Below are 22,295 nucleotides of genomic sequence, written 5' to 3' on the forward strand. Positions count from 1 at the left end.
TTAGCAGATTTACCTAATGATAAAGAATGGAAATGTAAAGAAAGTGATGGAGAATCGTCCAGTTTTCCTGGTGGCATAAAGGAGAGTGATGATAGAGAAGAATTGGCTCACATGAAAAGGAGAGAAATGACAAAGAAAAATCTGGTTTACATGAAAAGGAGAGAAATGATGAAGAATCCGCCACACATGATGACAGAAACAACGAGAAAAACTGCACACCACAAATTGATCTATCAAAAGATCCTGCTTTATGGCCAGTGATCCTAAGTTCTGCCATACAATTTTGAATAGGACAGGCAAAATCGAGGATATGACGTTTCCAGTAAATGAGCAGAAGCAACTCTTCTCAAAGTCACACTGCAAAAGACTACTCAAGAATGGTGAGAAACAGAATCGGCATTGGCTAGTTTACTCAAAATCAACTGACAAACTGATCTATTTTTCTTGTAAAATATTTAACAAGAATGCCAAATTGTTGCTTGTGCTTTCTGGGTACTATTGCTGGCATAATTTAGCTGATGCTCTGAAGCAACATGAAAAGTCACCGGGTCATTTTACGGCCCAATCCAAATGGACGCGAGTCGAGTCCAGGCTCAAGCTGAATAAATGCAAAGATGCAGAAAACCAGTACATTATTCAATGTAGAAACCGAGAATTGGAGGAACGTGTTCAAGCATCTGATCTGAATTACCCTCTTCCTTGCAAAGAATAATTTGGCTTTCTGGGGCTCGTCTGATATATTGTTCACTGAACATAAAGGTAATTTCCTTGGTTTGGTAGAGCTCCTTGGGAAATACGACGATGTCATGTGTAAGCACCTACATCAACTAGTTTGTAAAAAAGCTATGGACCATTACTGCAGCAAAACAATTCAAAACTAATTGATTGACTTTATGGCAAGGAATGTGCTTAACAACATATTGATGCAGCTCAGCAAAGCAAAGTACTATGCTGTAATAATGGACTGCACTCCCGACATTAGTCACAGTAAAAAAAGATGTCATTTACAGTAAGATTTGTTGACAAGGATGGGTGTAGCCAAGTAAAGGAACACTTGATCCGTTTCCTGTCTGGACAACTCTACTGGAAAAGCCTACCAGAACTGTTTATGAACGTTATGAATGAGAATAAAATAAAGCTTCAGGATTGCCATGGCCAAGGCTATGACTATGGCACAAACATGAAAGGAAGAAACAGTGGCATCCACGCAAGGATCCTTGAATTGAATCCAAGAGCTTTCTTTATGCCTCACAGCTGCTATTCCCTCAACCTGGTTATGTAAGATGCAGCATCATCTTCTTTAGATTCAGTATCTCTCTTTGGAATACTGCAAAGGATATATGTCTTCTTTTCAGCATTAACTATCAGGTGGAAGATATCACAATGTCACAAATCTGACCCAGAAGCCACTAAGTGACACTCGCTGACAGAGTTGCATTGACAACGTAAGGTCAGTGAGGTACCACGTGACTGTTGTTTATGACGCCCTGATGGAACTGGCGCAGTTGAGAAGAGGCCAGAATCCAACACAAGGCGCAAAGCCCAGTAAACCAGATCACTGACTTCAAATTTCTGGTCTCAATTGTGGTTTGGCATGATATCCTGTTCCAAGTCAATGTTGTAAATAAGGCATTACAAACTCAGTAGATGGACATTGTGACCACTACTACTTTGATGAGAAGCTGACTTGATTTCGTTGTGGCCTACAGAGACAACACATTTGAACATGTCATCACAGCTGCCAAAGAAATGGCAGAAAACTTAGGAGTTGAGCCTGACTTTAAGGAAACTCATATTAATCATAAGAAGAAAAACAGCTTGGTTACAAGGGCAGAGATATGGTGATAGGAAGCTTGGATGAAAAATTCAAGAGGGAGGTTTTTTGGTTGCTCGTTGACACTGCTCAAGTGTCCATCAAAGAAAGGTCTGGACAAATGAAGCACCACAAAAGAGACCTGGAAGTTTTTGTATGACCTTAGTAAGCAGGAAAACACTTGAACAATTGTACGGACCTTCACCAGACTCTGACACATGGGGAATGTTCAGATGTCAGTGATGAAAACCTCTGTGTTGAACTGGACAACAGCGATCACATTTTGCAACAGAGGAAGCACTCTCCACTCCAAGTTCTCCTATTCAGTCATGATGCAGAGCTGGAGAACACTTTTCCTAATGTGTGGATACTTTGAGGATTCTGCTCACGCTGCCAGTAATAATCGCAAGTGGTGAGCGCAGGTTTTTGAAGCTCGAGCTCATTAAAACATATTAAATTGCCGATGGCCAATGAAGAAACTGACATCGCTTGCTATTCTATTGCTTGAAAATGGCATTGTCCAGTTTTTGGATCTCTGATGCTGTGCTTCAGTTCGGGAGGGCAAAAGGCAAGAAGAGCAACTTTTTGAACTAAAGGATAGGGTTAACATTCTAAGGCTGTCACTTACTGTAACACTATTTAATACTGGTCCACCCAATGTTCAATTTCTTCATGTTAGTACATTTCAGTTATTCTTAAAATTAAAAAAAAGTTTCTATAAACAATTCTTTTTATTTGCTTACATATGGCATAATTTACAGATCCTACTGTACAAGTTTATCATCTTATGAGACAGGGATAAATCATGCATGCAAATCGTGTATCAAAGTCAGGAAATGGGCTACAAAAGCAATAAAAAATAAGGTATTCAAAAGTTTAACAAATGGAGGGGGAGCACCTAAGATGCTCTTCACCTGGGGCCCCATCTGTTCTGGGGCCGGCCCTGTATATACATAAATGAAACAATGAATTCACATTACTGTGGCTCTTTTTTTTAATGTTAACCACTAATATGGTTCCTGAACCACTAAGATCTGAGTATCACTGGAATATTTGTTTTGGAGATTTATGTCACCACCCAACCTAGCACATCACCTACCACAAACACATGGGAAACCACTTATAAAGAAAATGTTACCTCTATGTGCATTGCAAATTGTGCTTTCTCCTTATCCTTGTGCTCTATGCAACGCTTCAACTCCTCTACCTCTGACATGACAGCACTATGATTCAGCTTTGCTCTTAACTCCAGGATCTGTTTCTCCAATTCTTGCTTCTCCCGCTCAGACCTTTCAACAACTACAAAACAGTGTGAGCCATTTGTGAACAAACAAATAGAATTGATATGCCAAATGAAAGCACTAAAATCTAGAAAATAAAATTTCTCATTCCTATCTTCACAGTACTATTTTCTTCTTCCCATATAAATTATGGGGTATTAATGGTAACATATGAATATCCCACAACTATTGATTTTATTAGTGTACAACCAGATGATACTGAAAGTTAAAAGTATGATTTCATAGCTAGGGAGATATTAGCCTTCTATTCACTGCAGCCAAGCCATTTCATGTTCTCTTCCTCCTTTATAGGCAGATTTAATATAGGAGTGAAAAAAACATGGATGAAATGGGAGTTTTACCACTGACTTCCAACAGAGCCAAAATTTAACCACATTAAGGTAAAGTCACAAGATCTGGATGCTATACTATTAGAGAAGAGTACTTTATAAAAAACTGTCACGATGTATCACTTTTTACTATATCTAGGTAAGTATGTGAAGTTTCCATTCTTATCCAGAACTTATAACGTAAATTTCTATCTAAAAATTGCAGTAATTATATCAGCAGTTCCTCAGCTGATAATCAAGGTTCTGCAGTTTATAACCCATTAAAAATTCAGAAAACCTCAATCCCTACCCCTTTGCATGAGTCTCTGTTCTATCCCCAGACTACTTTCTGTTGAAACGTTTGCTTAAAGCTCTATTCCTCTTTTTGGTAAAATTGCTCCAGGACAGGTTTTGTTTCTTCCTTTGCATTTTTATAGCAACTTTTTATAGCATAGTTATTATAATTGCAAAACAAGTGGTGGAAAGGAATTTTAAATGTGCAATATAAGGCTCTCATACTATTGTCACAAATAAGTTCAATTTTAAGCAAAATGGTCACTTTATCAGGTGGTTCAAAAATGGCTAACAATTCACCCTCTTCTGAAAAAACGAAGTATTTGATACAGGACTATAGGTTCTTCAGTTTTCTGAGGAAGAGAAGATTTTTATAAAACATGGAATCACAACTCTATTTTAATGACCATAAGAATCTGTCTGGATGCAAGAGGAATTAAGCAGCTGTAATATGAAGTTACAAAAATAGAAAGTAGGACTTAACCAAGCTGATGAAAGATTCACTGGGATATTGAACCTACCCTAGAGACCACCTAAATCACACAAAAGTGTGTCACTATACATGATAGACCATAGTGACTCCAGAAGATATTGACTTTTTTTAAAACACACAAGTCAAGATGCATTTAGAGAGCTTAAGTACAGATCAATTTGTAATTTTTTATCCAAAAATACTTTAGAGACATTATGGCCTACTATGCAATTACCTCTTGAGATTTTAAATACACCTCTACCCCGATATAACACGAATTCGAATATAATTTGGTAAAGCAGTGCTCCGGGGGGGGCGGGGCTGCGCACTCCAGTAGATCAAAGCAAGTTCGATATAACGCGGTTTCACCTATAACGCGGTAAGATTTTTTGACTCCAAGGACATCATTATATCGAGGTAGAGGTGTATATTTTTAAAATTCAGAATACCATGACCTATTTTCACATTTCTAAGATGTCGCAAATACAAGCATTAACTGAATGTGATTGAAACTATATTTTCTACTTCTCCCTAGAATAAGTTGTCATTTCTGAAGGATAATTTGGAGGTTTAACAGGCAATTTAGCAGCCTTCTTAATTAAGGAAAAATCTACACAGTGAGGTGAATCTTGCACTGTGCTGCAATGTGTCAAGAGAAACTCATGATAGGTAGAAATAGTCTTTTTCTGAAATGTTGGTATCAAAATTTTTATAGTAAATCTTTTGATACTATAAAAACGGTTCAAAATTTCTCTTCTGTGAAGAAACCATTGATTCTGCTCAATTTAATAATCCTATAAATTTAGAATTTTTTTAAAAATAACCAGTATGAAGATAATGTATTTCAGTCTTCTCATAACTTTTGTTTCTCATAACTACTTAGCTACTAACATCTGACACCAGTACAAACAAAAGTTAATTGAGCCAAGAAGATAACTAGCTGTATTAGTCCAACCAACAGAGGATCTAGAGTACAACTCAAAGACAGAGATCATTCTCTTGCAAAGTCGTAAATTTATGTCCCGAAAAACAGGAAAAGGCTGTACCTGATCTAATTCTCCTGTCGTCCTCTTGCTCATCATGGCAGCTTTGGCGGTGCATGGCAACCTGTGAAACTTGATGCTGCAAATCCATGCGGTCTGCTTCTGCTTTCAGTAATTGGGAATGGAGATCCTCAATCTAACAAATAGACAAGTACCAAACATTTAATAAAACAAAACAAAAATGCAAACAATTCTACCAAACACCATAAACATTAAAAGACTTGATATAATTACCACGTCTTTAGCAGATCCCTAAGTGCTCAGAAAGGGCAAGCATAAAAGAAATGAAAGTTCATTCCTAGATATGGTCAGAAAGGAATAATCAAAATACCGGATGAGCTAGTATAAATCATCACATTGACAGTTGCAAGGAAAGGCGTTAATCAAACCAAGCCATGTTCTAATCATTCTCACATGCTGTAATTGACTTATTCTATCTCTATATCTGATTCTAGTGGGAGGAGGGGAGGCAACAGATTGCAGCCATCAGAAGTGTGATATTAACATATCAATTCTTCTTTAGTATAAGAGGATTCTGCAGTTCACTTTCATTTTCTTTCTGAATATATTGTATGTCACATATTAACAATACTGTACAATATTAACAATACAAAGAACATTTGATAGAGCACCATTAACGTGTGTGTTAAAACAAGCCAAGCACAGAACCAGAATTAAAGCAAAAAATATTATTCTTAATCCACCTCACTGTGCCTAGGTATTTCAGCATGTATGAGACATATCTTCTGAGGTACCTACACACAATGGGCTGAGTTCAAAATAAAACAGTACAGATTTCTGAGTTGAAAATGCTAACAAAAGTCAAACAATGAATGCTAATGGAACTGAGCCCCAAATCCCCCTCAACCAATTTCATCTCTTTTTCTAGCTCTCCAAAAAAAAGAGGGGGCAGGTAAAGCACTGAGTAAATAGGGAGAGTTTCTGATACTATAAAATATCAGAGGGGTAGCCATGTTAGTCTGTATCCACAAAAACAACAAGGAGTCTGGTGGCACCTTAAAGACTAACAGATTTATTTGGGCATAAGCTTTTGTGGGTAAAAAACTCACTTCTTCAGATGCATGGTGTGAAAATTGCAGATACAAGCATAAATATATATTGGCACATGAAGAGAAGGGAGTTACCTTACAAGTGGAGAACCAGTGTTGAAGGCCCATTCAGTCAGGGTGGATGTGTTCTATTCCCAATAATTGATGAGGAGGTGTCAATATCAAGAAAGGGAAAATTCCTTTTGTAGTGAGCCAGCCACTCCCAGTCCCTATTCAAGCCCAAATTAATGGTGTTAAGTTTGCAAATGAACTGGAACTCTGCAGTTTCTCTTTGAAGTCTATTTTTGAAGATTTTTTGTTGAAGAATGGCTACTCTTAAATCTGTTATTGAATGTCCAGGGAGATTGAAGTGTTCTCCTACTGACTTTTGTATGTTACCATTTCTGATGTCTGATTTGTGTCCATTTATCCTTTTATGTAGAGACTGTCCGGTTTGGCCAATGTACATGGCAGAGGGGCATTGCTGGCACATGATGGCATATATCACATTAGTAGATGTGCATGTGAATGAGCCCCTGCTGTTGTGGCTGGGTCCTATGATGGTGTCCCTAGAGTAGATATGGGGACAGAAAAGGCAACGTGGTTTCTAACAGGGATTGGTTCCTGGGTTAATGTTTCTGTGGTGTGATGTGTAGTTATTGGAGTATTTGCTTCAGGTTGGGGGTCTGTCTGTAAGCGAGCATTGGCCTGCCTCCCAAGGCCTGTGAGAGTGGGGGATCATTTTCCAGGATAGGTTGTAGATTGTTGATGATGCGCTGGAGAGGTTTTAGCTGGGGGCTATATGTGATGATCAGTGGTGTTCTGTTATTTTCCTTGTTGGGCCTGTCTTGTAGTAGGTGACTTCTGGTTACCCATCTCGCTCTGTCAATCTGTTTCCTCACTTCTCCAGGTGGGTATTGTAGTTTTAAGAATGTTTGATAGAGATCTTGTAGGTGTTTGTCTCTGTCTGAGGGATTGGAGCAAACGCGGTTGTATCTTAGGGCTTGGCTGAAGACAATGGATCGTGTGAGGTGTCCTGGATGGAAGCTGGAGGCATGTAGGTAAGTATAGCATTCAGTAGGTTTCTGGTATTGGGTGGTGTTTATGTGACCATCACTTATTTGCACTGTAGTGTCCAGGAACTGGATCTCTTGTGTGGACTGGTCCAGGCTGAGGTTGATGGTGGGGTGGAAATTGTTGAAATCCAGATGGAATTCTTCAACGCCTCCTTCCTGTGGGTCCATATGATGATGATGTCATCAATGTACCGCAAGGGCGTTAGGGGACGAGAGTTGAGGAAGCGTTGTTCTAAGTCAGCCATAAAAATGTTGGCATACTGTGGGGCCATGAGGGTACCCAGAGCAGTGCCGCTAACTTGAAGGTATAAGTTGTCCCCAACTCTGAAATGGTTGTGGGTGAGGACAAAGTCACAAAGCTCAGCCACCAGGTGTGGCATGGCCTCATCACGGATACTGTTCCTGACAGCTTGTAGTCTATCCTCGTGTGGAATATTGGTGTAAAGAGCTTCAACATCCATGGTGGCCAGGATGGTGTTTTCAGGAAGATCACTAATGCATTGCAGTTTCTTCAGGAAGTCGGTGGTGTCTCAAAGATAGCTAGGAGTACTAGTAAAGACAGTTACCTTTTCCATAACTGGTGTCCTTCGAGATGTGTTGCTCATGTCTATTTCACAATAGGTGTGTGTGCGCTCGCCACATGCACCGGTGCAAGAAGTTTTTCCCCTAGCAGTACCCATAGGGGAGTGCCCCAGCGACCCCTGGAGTGGCGCCTCCATGGCACGGTATAAGGGGCACTGTGCGCTCCTCCCATCCTCAGTTCCTTCTTGCCAGTGTTGCCTGTCTAGGGTGCACTAATAATATTAATTTGGATAATATGGGAATTTAATTCTTATTTAATCTAATCTAATTAATATTAATAATAATTAATCATTAATATTAATTACTAAGGGTCTTAGGCTCACCAATCTGTTTGATCAGAAGATAAAAGTTCTTGTCCCGAATCAGGCTCCACAGAATTTACAAAGGACCCTCGAGGGTATGACAAGAAGCTCAGACTGAGACAGATATAGCCTTAAAGACTTTTTATTAAAATCAATAATAGTAAGTAAGTGGTAAAATACTCAGAGTTCCAAAGTTACAATTGCATTACTGCTATTCAAAAGATACATATGATAATATAGTATTATATGCAACAAAGCTTTGGTTAATATACTCACACCCTTCCTTGATAACCTGGTGGTAAGAGACACAGGATCAGACTTGCAGTTCAGGTTTCTCAATTCTTGAGTGAGGGATGCAGTGCTTAGAAAAATCTAATGCTAAGAGCTATCAAAACTAAATTAGGGTTTACTTGACTAACAAACTTAAAATCAAAACCTAATAAATAAACTAAGAATAAAACTTAGGGAGACCAAGCCTAGTTCCCTTGAAAGTTAAACTTTAAGAAGAACAAGTATAGCCTACTAATAGTAGTAGTCATAGTAGATAGATAGAAGAGGAATAAGAATAGAGATAGAGTAGAAATAGAATACTCTAGCGAGGTGGGTGTTACCTCTTTTATAGGGCACAAGTGCCAGAAATCCTTCCTCCTATGCCCAAATTTCATTCCTCGCCCACAAAATGTTAGGGTACGCTTACCCCATAGGCTAGTATGTTTGTGCCTATTGATGACACGTACATACGCCCATACGTTTCCTTGTGGTGTACCTGTTAAGTCTGTGGGTACAACACTGAAAAAAACCCTTTGCCATTCTCCATTATATATTGGTCTAGATAAAAGGTCATAGACATAGACATAGGTACTTATCTATTTAGATAACAAGATGTAGGTCAACTTTGCTTTCTGGGTAAAAGGTCTTAATATAGATATGCTAACTTTGCCTTAGCTTAATATACAGGATATGGCCTGTAGGTCTCTTGCATTATAGACAAACTTACTTTAATATAAATTTATAAACCTATTACAATAAACCAAATACTTAAACTATAAGAAAAGATATATATATGCAAGCAACAGGTTAGTCCTATAGGCTACACCAGACAACTCCGACAGAGGGGAAGGAGGGCGGAATGTGGAATAGACATGAGCAACACATCTCGAAGAACATCAGTTACGGAAAAGGTAACTGTCTTTCTTCGAGTGATTGCTCATGTGTATTCCACAATAGGTGATTCCAAGCTATATCTGTTGGAGGTGGGTAGGAGTTAATAAACTCTCGGGATGGAGCACAGTCCTGCCAAACCCGGTGTCTTCTCTGGTCTGGGAGACAATCACGTAATGCAAGGTGAACATCTGAACTGAAAAACAGGTGGCAGCCCTACAAATGTCCTGAATGGGGACATGGGCTAAAAAGGCAGCCGACGAGGCCTGCACCCTAGTTGAATGTGCCCTCACAATCGATGGCGAGGGGATACCCGCCAAGTCGTAACAGGTATGGATGCACAAGGTGATCCAGCTGGAGAGCTGCTGAGTGCAGATCGGCCAACCCCTCATGCATTCGGCTGAGGCAATGAACAGCTGCGAAAACTTCCTGAATGCTTAGTCCGCTCCAGGTAAAAGGCCAGAGTCCGTCTAACATCCAGCGTGTGGAGGCGGCGCTCCTCACTGGATGCATGGGGCTTGGTGCAGAGGACCGGCAGGAAAATATCCTGACCCACGTGGTAGGTGGAGACCACCTTCGGGAGGAACGAAGGATGTGGGCGGAGCTGGACCTTATCCCTATGGAACACTATGTACGGGGGCTCGGAGGTCAGGGCCCTGAGTTCCGAGACCCATCTAGCAGACGTGATCACCACTAGGAAGGCTAGCTTCCACAAGAGGTGTGACCAGGAGCATGTAGCTAACGGCTCGAAGGGGGGACCCGTCAATCGGGCTAACACCAAGTTCAGGTCCCGCTGTGGGACTGGGGGCCTAACGTATGGGAAGAGATGATCCAATCCCTTAAGGAATCAGCCAGTCATAGCATGGGAGAAGACCGTGTGCCCCTGCACCGGCGGGTGGAAGGCCAATATGGCTGCCAAGTGCACCTTGATGGATGAGGGCGCCAGGCCTTGGGCTCTAAGGTGCAGGAGGTTGTCTAAAATGAGCTGGATCAGGGTAGCCGGGGGGGGGGGGGGGAACACCCCGCTCAGCCACCCACTGGGAAAACCGAGACCACTTTGCCAAGTAGGCTTGACGCGTGGAGGGTCGCCTGCTTTCCAAGAGGACGCGCTCAATCTCCTCCGAGCACGTCTTTTCCTCCCGGCCTAACTATTGAGCAGCCACACTGTGAGGTGGAGTGCTGTTAGGTTGGGGTGGAGGAGGCAGCCCTGGTCCTGGGAGAGCAGGTCCGGGCAGGATGGCAACGGCCACGACAGGGCGACCGCCAGGCTCGTGAGGGTCCTGTACCAATGTTGCCTGGGCCACGCTGGGGCAATCAGGAGGACCCAGGCCCTGTCCGTCTTTATCTTTTCCAGGACCTTGCCGATCAGCGGGATCAGGGGAAAGGCATAGAGAAACTGGCCTGACCAGGATAGGAAGAAGGCATCGGAGATAGCGTCCATTCTCAGTCCCCTCCAGAGCAGAAATGGGGACACCAGAAGTTCTGCCGAGTCATGAACAGGTCCACCTAGGGAGTTCTCCACTCTTGGAAAAGTCTGTGTACCTCTGGGTGTAGAGACCACTCGTGCCGAGAGGAGAAGTCTCGGCTCAGGTGATCTGCCCGCGAATTCCGGGCACCTGGTAGGTGGTAGGCCTGTAGGCAAATGTCGTGGGCTATCCAGAAGTCCCATAGCCTGAGGGCTTCTTGGCAGAGGGCAGAGGAGCGGGCCCTGCCTTGCCTGTTGATGTAAAACCTCGAGGCCATTTTGTCTGTGAGAACGCTGACCACTCTGCTCTCCAGGTGCGAGCGAAAGGCCATGCACGCCAGCCGGACCACCCTGAGTTCCTTGACATTATTATGCAGGGCAAGGTCCTGCGCAGACCACAGACCTTGGGTCTGAACGTCCCCCACATGGGCTCCCCAGCCCAGGTCCCAAGCGTTGGACACCAGCTCCACCAACGGGGGCCTGCCCCTGAATGGGACCCCACAGAGCATTTTCCCGGGAAGGACCACATTGTAGGGAGGCAATCACCAGTTCGGGCACAGGGAGGACTTTGTCCATCCTGTCTCTGGCCTGGGAGAACATCGAGGCCAAACAGAACTGGAGGGGCCTCATCCTGAGTCTGGCGTGGCGAACCACATATATGCATGCCAACATGTGACCCAGGAGCTGGAGACACGCTCTGGCTGTTGTTACGGGAAACCTTATGACTGTGTCGATAAGCCCTTTCACGGTCTCAAATCTGTCCAGTGGGAAGGAGGCCCTGGCTGACGTGGCATCCAAGACTGCCCTGATAAACTCTATGCACTGTACCGGGACTAACATGGACTTGGTGTCTTTCACCAACAGGCCCAGAGTGGCACACATTGACAGGAGGAGCGCCACATGATCCCGCACCTGCGACCGGGAGCTGCCCTTGACCAGCCAGTCGTCCAGATAGGGGAAGATCTGGACCCCATGACGTCTAAGGTAGACCGTCACCACAGACATGCACTTTGTGAATACCCTGGGAGCAGTAGACAGGCCAAACGGAAGGACCGTAAATTGGTCATGTTCCTGCCCAACCGTGAAACGGAGGAAATGCCTGTGCCCCTCGAATACATGGATGTGGAAGTACGCGTCCTGCGGATCGAGGGCGGCATACCAGTCCCCGGGATCCAGGGAGGGGATGATGGAGGCGAGAGAAACCATGAGGAACTTGAGCTTTACTATGTACTGGTTCAGGCTCGCACGTCCAGAATGGGCCTGAGCCCCCCTTTGGCCTTCGGGATAAGGAAATAGCAGGAGTAGTACCCCATGTGTTTGAACTACACTGGCACCACTTCTACCGCTCCTAAGCCAAAGAGCCGCCCCACCTCCTGCTCGAGCAGAGCCTCGTGAGAGGGGTCCCCCCGGAGGGACGGGGGCGGAGGGTGGATGGGCGGGATAGAGGTAAATTGGAGGGTGTAGCCCCGGGAGATGGTGTTGAGAACCCATTGGTCCGAGGTCAGCCACGACCATTCCTCGAGAAAAGCACACAACTAGTTGGAGAAGGGAAGCTTTATTGCGGGTGGATCCCTGATGTGAACTGGTAGGTCGCCGTTTCCCCGCCTGTTTGCCCTGGGAGGACCCAGGCTGGGGGCCAGACCGGGACTGCCTCTGCAGGTGTTTCTTATAGTCCCGCGACTTTTTATAAGCGGGCTCATATTTTGAGTGGGTGGCATGGGTAGGAGCCTGCTGCGGCTTAAACTTAGGTCTAGCCGGAGCCAGAACATAGAGGCCAAGTGTCTTAAGCATAGTGCGAGAATCTTTCAGGCCGTGCAGCTTCATGTCCATCTGTTCCGCAAACAGAGCCTTTCCATCAAACGGGAGGTCCTGCAAGGAGTTCTGCGCCTCACTGGACAGCCCAGATAGCAGGAGCCACGATGCACTCCTCATGGACACCACAGAGGCCATGGACCGTGCAGCCATATCTGCCGCATCCAACGCTGCCTGCAGGGTTGCCCTGGCAGCCACTGTACCCTCCTCCACCAGAGCTTTGAACTCCTTCCTGTCATGCTCCTGGAGGAAGTCCTCGAATTTGGACAGAGAGCCCCACAGATTGAACTCATACTGACCCAGGAGAGCCTGATGGTTCGCCACCCGTAACTGGAAACTCAAGGATGAATAAACTTTTCTCCCAAATAAATCCAGCCTCCTTGAGTCTTTATTTTTCAAAGTAGGGGCTGGTTGGCTCTGCCGCTCCCTGTGGTTGACTGACTCTACCACCAGGGAGTTAGGGTCAGGGTGGATGTACAAATATTCATGCCCCTTGGCGGGCACAAAGTACTTGCGTTCCGCTCTCTTAGAGAAGGGGGGCAAGGAAGCTGGGGTTTGCCACAAGGCTTTTGAAATTTTTGCCACCCCCTTGTGGAGTGGAAGGGCCACCCTGCCCGGTACCGAGACGGATAGGACATTGAAGAGGGAGTCCAAGGGCTCGTCCACCTCCTCAGCCTGAAGGTTGAGGCTTGATGTCACCCTTTTCAATAGTTCCTGATGGGTTTTAGAGTCCTCCTGCAGAATGGAGGCAGGAGGGGCCATAATCGCCTCATCAGGGGAGGGTGAGGAGGCAGGCGTGGTACTTTGCGCGTCTGCCAGGACCGGAGAACCCACCACTTGGTCGCCCGCCGGGCACGGCACCGAAGATGCACATCCCACTGATTCCTTTCTTGGAGGCTGGGACGGGGAGGCCGACAGCCGTTCCGAGCCTCCGGCCACCAAGCGAGCCTCCACCGGGGGCTGCGTCGGGAGCTATGGGGCCCATTGGTACCACTGTGCCGGCCACAGAGCCCAGTGCCACTGCACCTCTGGCGAAGAGGGCATCCGGACGTCCAAGGAAGCCTGCTCCGAATGAGCTGGGCTATTCCGCTCAACCTGAGTGGGAGGCCTGGAGGCCAATGGGGACCGAGGACTGACCAACATGGGTCTAGCCTCTCCCCCGGTTTTGCTTCGGTGCCATGGCGGACCTCTTCTTAGCCTTCTTGGCGTGCCCCGCAGACAGGAAGCGGTGCCGACTGGTAGGTGGCACCAATGGGTCGCCGCGCACCGACGATGCAGTACCCGGTGCAGACTCGGAGCGGTACGCCAGAGTCAGGGTCAACGCCGACTCCATTTGGATAGCCCGGAGCCGAATGTCTTTCTCTCTTGGTCCAAGGATTGAAAGACCGGCAAATCTTGCAGCGATCGCTGAGATGGGTTTCGCCCAGAAAGCGTAAACAGTTTGTGTGCGGATCACTCACTGGCATCGGTCGCCTACAAGTGTCGCACAACTTAAAACCCGGGGCACGGGGTATGCCCCGGTCCGGGTGCACTAATCTAAACTAATCTAACTACTTCAACAACAGGTACTACTACACTGAACGAACAAGAGTTCTGGAGGAAACTTGCAGACAAGCTGGAGCAGAGCAGTTCCGAAGCACCTTCACTGGCAGCAAGAAGGAACTGAGGGTGGGCGGAGCGAGCAGCGCCCCTTATACCGCGCCAAGGAGGCTAGGGGCGCTCCCCTACAGGTACTGCTAGGGGAAAAACTTCCAGCACCGGTGCATGTGGACAGCACGCACACCTATTGTGGAATACACATGAGCAATCACTCAAAGAAGCAGCGTAGGGTCTGAGGAGAGAGTCTAAACAGCCAGATAATCCTGCTCTAAGAGTGCCAATGCCTGAGATGATGGGGCGTCCAGGATTTCCAGGTTTATGAATCTTGGATAGCAGATAGAATACCCCTGGTTGAGTCTCTAGGGGTGTGTCTGTGTAGATTTGTTCCCGTGCTGTAGCAGGGAGTTTCTTGAGCAGATGGTGTAGTTTCTTTTGGTACTCCTCAGTGGGATCAGAGGATAGTGGCCTGTAGAATGTGGTGTTGGAGAGTTGCCTGGCTGCCTTCTGTTTATAATCCACCAGTTTCATGATGACTACAGCACCCCTTTTGTCAGCCCCTTTGATTATAATGTCAGAGTTGTTTCTGAGGCTGTGGGTGGTATGGTGGTCTGTACAGCTGAGGTTATGGGGCAAGTGATGTTGTTTGTTCACAATTTCAGCCTGCGCACATCTGTGGAAGCACTCTATGTAGAAGTCCAGTCAATGTTCCCTCTCTTGGTATTGACACCTCCTCATCAATTATTGGGAGTGGACCACATCCACCCTGACTGAATTGGCCTTCAACATTGGTTCTCCACTTGTAAGGTAACTCCCTTCTCTTCATGTGCCAATATGTATTTATGCCTGTATCTGCAATTTTCACTCCATGCATCTGAAGAAGTGAGTTTTTTTTACCCACAAAAGCTTATGCCCAAATAAATCTGATAGTCTTTAAGGTGCCACCGGACTCCTCGTTGTTTCTGATGCTATACTGGATTCCCGGGTCTTTCAGATTCAACAGTTTCAGTGTGCCTTTTTCAGGCCCAAATATAGACAGTTTGCATAGTACTTTTACTATATTTCTATTGTAGCAAGTGTTTCTATACCACTCTGATGTCTGGAGTCACTATCAACAATACTATGTACCGCATATCACAGAACAGTTACAAATACACAATATGCAAAAACACCCTCTGAAATGCACCTAGAACAGTGCATGTGTTTATCCAATGTAAACAACTCAACTATTTAAAAAGCTGGAGGATAAAAAGTACACACAAAAAAGTGTGTTTAAGACAGTAATGCATTCAGAGACACTTAGAAATGTAAATGCCTACATAATGTATTATATATATTTCTTCATCCCCCAGCTGGATGTCTGCAACAAATGAAGCTCTCGGGAACAGTTTGTCTTCTTGATCCAGTCTATTTTTATAACACACACCAAGAATAGACACTGAAGGAGCTTCGGTAGTTATCAACATGACATAATGCCATCGAAGGAATGGCTTTAGTGACTATTTTTAATGCTGAGAAGCTCCCATTTTTTATATGATCTTATGTAGATCAGTCTAGTAGGCATTGCTTTGTACACTTCCTTCCTTCCTTCCTCCCCCCAAACAATGTTGTTATTCGAATAACTGACAGCAAGATAAAAGAGACAGGCTTGAGCCTAGCTTAATATGAAAGGAGGAGGATTTTCATGGCATGAAAGTAGTTACCTGATGCAGAAGAGCTTCTCGACTGTCTTCTGACTGATCCAACTTCCTCTGGGACCGCTCCAACTCCTGCTCAAGCTTATAATTTGATTAAGGATGAAGAGACAACGTTACACATTCATCCTGGTACTAAAATATTTTAACTATTTAAAACTAAACTTGTATTTAAAAAATAAAAATAATTTCTTATACTTCTAACCCTGAACATGTAAAGTAAACTGTGTTATAAGATGCTACAAACATATCTACAATTATTACAATGATATAGTTTATAAATTTATCATGCAGTATGTAATCATTTATCTCATATATACTCTGTACTACCACCTGTGGCTACAAAATAGCGTATGCATTCCCAAACTAAAACAATGTTAAAATGGGAGTTAAAACTGAGAGCACATATCACTAATTTAGGATAAACTGCCTTACAAAGATGACGCAATTATCCAAAAAATAAGCATTAAAAACTCAGGAAATTCAGAGTAAAAAGATTATGTTTAAAAGAAATCCAAACATGTTAAAATATGAAAATGCACAGATAGGGCACTCAAACCATTTTAATTCTGCCTTTTAGCCATACCATACAATAACTGTGGAATAATGACTGATATATAACAGAACTTGGTCCGAGATAATATGATACCCATTTTTAAAGAAAGACCGAGGGTAGGGGGAGGGGCTCCATTTTTTTCTCTTCGTGTTGTCATTAAACTGTTTTGTTACCTTGACTGTGCAATTCCATACTATGTGGTAGATAACAACAAAATGCTGAACTGGTTTTAGTCAAGCTTTAAAAAAAGTACTGCTCCAACATTTTAGACTGAAAGGTAATAGACTGATAGTGTTATATGATCTGAAAATGACTTTTAAAAATGAAAATTCTTGTTGCTGCATGCTTCATTTATAAAAACTTTAAAAAGTGCATATAGTTGATGCTTCGCCTGATGGCTAGCACTTTATGGGCACTACCAGAAATAATAAATCAAATGGATGTTCAATTTCCATCAGTACTAATGCATTTAATCTTCTGTGCATGGTGCAGTTAATTCATCCCTGTAACTACTCTATTGAGACCCTCTCTGGAGGCAAAGTTATTTTTGGATAGAGAAAATTGTATTTGCATAAATGGCAGCATGGAGGGTGGCACAGAAAGGTTTATCAGAGAAGCTGATAAATGGGCACACAAGCCTGGTATTAATGGCAGAGCAGAGTAGGTAGGAGACTGTGAAACAATACATGGGTGGATATAGCAGGAAAGAGCAAAGCTTTGAAAGTATTGATAACAAATCTGAACTTTATGCAGTGGAGAAAGGGTAGCCAGTGGAGAGATACAAAAAGGGGTGGCATGGTCAAAACTACTGGCAAAGAAGCTAATCTTAGCAACAGCATTTCTATGGACTGTAGGAGAGTTATATGGGTGTCAGAGAGGCCAGGCAGAGGAAGAGGAGATTTTAATAATCAAAATGGGAAATAATCCAGATGAGAGAGTGAGCTGCAAGGACGTAAAGAATATGTTAGATCTTAGAGATGCTGTGAAGTAGGAAGCCAATAACTTTGTACATGGTTTAGCTGTGTGGGGCAAGGTGAAGGGAAGTGTCAAAGTAATCCCTAAGCTACAGGTTTGACTGACTGGGAGGTTGCTGGTGTTGTCAACCATAACAAAAAGGAAGGGTAGAAGTGAGGGCTTTGGAGGGAAGACGAAGAGTTCAGTTTCAGCCGTGTTTGCAGTGTATGGTGCTAAAAAGTACCTTGCCATTTTAAAAACTAAAAACATAGTGTTTCACACTGCTAATGCCTCTTACAAAAGAAGCAAGATGTGGCCTTAAACAAAACATAAGAACTGAACGTTCTAGACCAGTGTTTCTCAATGACAGTCTGTGAACCGGCACCAGTCCCTGAGATCTCCCTGACACAGTTCAGGAAGGCAGCAAGCCAGTCCTTGGTATCAAAAAGGTTGAGAAACATTGTTCTAGACCACAAGCAGTTGGAAACTATCACAACAGAAAAAGACTACACTGAAAACTGATTTTAAAAAATAATTTAAAAAAAGAAAATTAAATTCTTACTTTGCTCTTTTCATTTTCAGATTTCAAAAGTTTATTTTTCATCAGTCCTTCCATTTCATCAGCTTTAGCATCTCGTTTCCTTAAAGCCTTAAAAGGGGAAAATATTGTGAACTTTATTACAGCAGAGTTACCGAATCCTCATTTATAAAATCTGCTGAAATGTAAAATATCAGCTGGTACATTTATTAAGAAAAAAATATATGTTATAAGTATTTTTGTCTATACTTCAAATTTCTAAACAAAAACAATATAATCTCTCTTACTGAGAGAGATTATATTTATTTTCACACACACACACACACCCAAACAGCTGTGCCAAATACTTATGAGTGCAGAGACAAGATTGACCTTGGCATCCTTCTAATCTATGAACTTCCAGATTCCAAAGGCTGATCCTTGCCTTTCCTGCATAGAAAAAGAATAGAAGCATGGTTCCCCTACAAATATTAACACTTTCTTTGACATGGGAAACCTACTACCCCACCTAAAATATGCTGGTAGTAGCAAGTACTATGTATTTGCATTAATTATGACCAGTACTAAGGAAAACACTATTAGATACTAAAGCTGAACCTGAATAGCGGCAAGATACCCACCTCTATCTACAACTGGACAGATGTCTGCACTTTATCCTATCAAATATAGACCCACCCACAATGTTCCACATATTCATTACTTCAAAGGTTGATAATTTCAACTCGTATCTTGGAATGAAGACACCAATCTAAAACGCTACCTCCTACAAAATCCGAAGATACGGTATCTATTCTGCTTAGTAACAGTTTACCACAAACATCTGCTTTCTGAATTCATTGTGGAACTAATGAAAAGTTCAGTTCAAGGTCTCTGTCTTCATATTCAAAGCCCTTCTAAAGTGACCATGAACTCCTACAATAGCTGTGTACAACCAGAACAATGAAACCGATGACCACCAGTAGAACACTTGAACACATGGAAACAAAATTTTCATAGCAGCTGGATCTAAACTATGAAACTTGTTCCAGCAAGGTAGAAGAATTATCACAGACTTCACCACTTTAAGAGCTCATTTCTTCAACTTAGTTTTTCCTCAAAAAGTTCTTCAGTCACACAAAAAAGCGCATTTACACAATGACAAATAAAAACAATTCTGAGAGTTAATCAAGCTATTTATTTTACTGGCTGAGAAAGGAGACTAAGTTTGTTGTATTTCAATTTAAAAGATACTTAGGTACAATGATGACCGGGTCAGTGTTGATAAACAAAAAGTGAGAACTCTGTTATTCTCCGACAATTATATCAATTCAAAAAATATGTTCATGCAATCTACTTAAGAGTTCAAACCCACACAAGAGTTAGGTGTTCAAAGTTAAGGTTTCTGCAGCAATTATAACTCAACTCCCTTGTGCATATGCATTACTTCAGACTGTATATGCTGTTACACACACAAATACAGACATGCATGAGTGCACACAGCAAGACAGAATTATGATAGCTTCAGTATCCACAACTATGGTGTCACAGGGTCGATGGCTCCTTTAAGGTGAATCCAGGCCGAGGTTACCCATGACAAGTTAATTTAAGGGGAACAAGCCTATCTAGGTAGCTGAGTAACAAGCACCTCAGCCTGAAAATGGCCATCAGGCTCAGTTACAGAGAGGTGTTCACAGAGAGAGGAGCTCTCCTACTAGAGAGGAGCTCCCAGAGAATCACAGGCCCTGAGGAGGAGGGCTATGCAATCCCTGAGTCCTAGGACAGAGACTTGATTTTAAGTTTATTTGTATTTAATGAAGTAGGATCCCAGCAGGGGAATTCGTCTTACACTTTGTTGGACCTGTGTGGAGTTCTTAAGGAGCCCTGAAAGAAGGGAAATGGAGGGAGGGAGGGTGTGCCTGCAAGGCTCCTCCCCACCCCAGGCAAGCAGGGGTCCCTACAGGGGAGGCACACCCTGTAACATATGGATTTGTTTATATTTACACAGTTCGGTCAACTATAACATTGCAACAATATAGCTTTTTCATTTTATATTTTCAAAAAGCAAATGTTAAATTACACACAGTGAGATTCAGAATGTATTAAAAACCTATCCTAGGAAAAAGATACAATACAAGTGTAAAGTATTATTAGAAATAGTATCAATTATTACAAAAGTTTTAAAGAAACAGACTTTATTTTCTATTGTACATAAAGTAAAGGGTTTGTTTCCTGATCATTTTTCAAATGCATTGTGAATCTTGCATCGCTGTGTTCATTTCAATGTGCAATCACTGAACTGGGGTATGTTTTTTGTCTTTTTTAAAAATAAATACTAAAAGCTATATTAATGGAGAAGTCAACATGAGAGAGGAGCAGAAGTTGCCATTCCTCCCCAGAGGTTACTCAGAACACTACCAACATCTCCCTAATTTTCATTGCAGAAAATTGAGATGTTTTAAGGGCAAACTCTTGCCTTTGCAGAGACAAGTGTGTGTGTGTGCGCACACACACACACGTGTATGTTTGGTTTGTTTCTAAAAGAGAAATTTAAGTTTTCCTGTGGTGGTTTTCACTATAAAAAGGGACAACTGTTTTTCCTAAAACATAGTTTTTCCTAGAACGTTCAAAATATGGTTGTGTGTGTCATTGAACTCAGTCTACCTACTGGTTATAGTCCAAAACTTCCTCCTTCCCATTTCCTCTGAAACTAAAATGACAAGATACTAGATATGTTGTTTGCAGTGTTGTTATAGCCGTGTTGTCCCAGTATATGAGAGAAACAAAGTTGGTGAGGTAATATCTTTTAATGGACTAACTTTCATTAATGGAAGAGAGAAGCTTTCAAGCTGCACGGAGCTCTTCTTCAGGTCTGGAAAAAGTAATCAGTGTCACAGCTAAATACAAGGTGGGACAGATAGTTAAGCATAAGGCATTAGATACTAAAACTGATAGAAAATATAACTGACTGATCTACAAGAGAGCTAGGATCCTGAAAATTATGCTATTGTAAAGCCTTAGATATTGTACAATTCACAGCATTTCATAAAAAATGCAGCTTATTTGGATAACACTCATTTATATGATGCTATTTATTTGCATACTCATCCCACAAACTCATAGTAAGTACAAAACAAAGCAAAAGCAAAATAGGAGTTTATGTATTATTTTGCCCTTTATAGTTTGTTTTTACTTTAAAGTGGTTAAGATATAAAGCAATGTATGCCCTGATCTGATATGCATGTTGTCTTTAAAATGCTTTAAAATTACAGCAACAGCTTAGAGCCTTAATGGAAGGCCCCTGGGGCATATTTAAATATTTAATAACAGTTTTTCTTTAAATTTGCATATTTCCATTATAAACAACTCAAGTTGTTGAATATTACGCTAATGTAAACATGAGGTTGATGAATCTGAAATCTCACATTTACATATTCTCTAAAAATAGTTTTCTTCTAATTTTGTTTTCAATTATAATTTTAAAAAATTAATTTCCAGACCTACCACTTGCACTCATAGCTGCTTCAAATGCTGCCATAATGATATATGTCTGCACATAGACTTTGAAGACAAAAGGCTAAGTTAATGCAATGTTAAGCATACAAATGTTAAGAAAGGTCTCAGCTAAAGCTGAATATGTAAACTTCATTCTGCCACTATAATGTCTCAATTACTTAATACAGTTTTCCTTAATTACCTATGGCTAGGTCTACACTACCCGCCTGAATCGGCGGGTAGAAATCGACCTCTCGGGGATCGATTTATCGCGTCCCGTCGGGACGCGACAATCGATCCCCGAATCGACGCTCTTACTCCACCAGCGGAGGTGGGAGTAAGCGCCATCGACAGGAAGCCGCAAAGGTCGATTTTGCCGCCGTCCTCACAGCGGGGTAAGTCGGCTGCGATACGCCGAATTCAGCTACGCTATTCACGTAGCTGAATTTGCGTATCTTAAATCGACTCCCCCCCGTAGTGTAGATGTAGCCTATGTAGCATTTTGTTGTGTCCCCACAACTCTCACACTTATTCTATTTATTTTTATTGACTTTCCCTTTTTATAAAGTTCTCTTCCCTCTAAAATAATGCAAATTAATTTGTCAGTACACATGTACTATATCAACAGTACTAAAATTATGATCCCAGATAAATGGTATTTTAAAATGGTGATTGGTTGTGTACCAATGAGTATACTGTAATTATATATCACACACACACACACACACACCATCTTTCATCCAAAAAATGTTCAAACGGACTCACTTTTCCAGTAGTGTAAGGCTCCGATTTCTAATCCAGCAGGATC

At 42.6% G+C, this 22,295-nt stretch overlaps 1 protein-coding gene across 9 annotated transcripts in view; it reads right to left on the minus strand.

The window, feature by feature from the left end:
• The window catches only part of CEP128 (centrosomal protein 128), a 418,852-nt gene that overhangs the window by 330,736 nt on the left and 65,821 nt on the right, over positions 1 to 22,295 (minus strand). For all 9 annotated transcript variants that reach the window (XM_065593465.1, XM_065593463.1, XM_065593464.1 and 6 more), the window contains 4 exons: positions 18,041 to 18,127; positions 15,978 to 16,052; positions 5,235 to 5,367; positions 2,952 to 3,112 (listed from right to left, as the gene is read on the minus strand). In XM_065593465.1, the coding sequence (XP_065449537.1) occupies positions 2,952 to 3,112; positions 5,235 to 5,367; positions 15,978 to 16,052; positions 18,041 to 18,127 (456 nt within the window). The remainder of the gene's footprint in view (positions 1 to 2,951; positions 3,113 to 5,234; positions 5,368 to 15,977; positions 16,053 to 18,040; positions 18,128 to 22,295) is intronic.

Source organism: Chrysemys picta, chromosome 4, assembly GCF_011386835.1.
Source record: "Chrysemys picta bellii isolate R12L10 chromosome 4, ASM1138683v2, whole genome shotgun sequence".
Lineage (NCBI taxonomy): Eukaryota > Metazoa > Chordata > Testudines > Emydidae > Chrysemys > Chrysemys picta.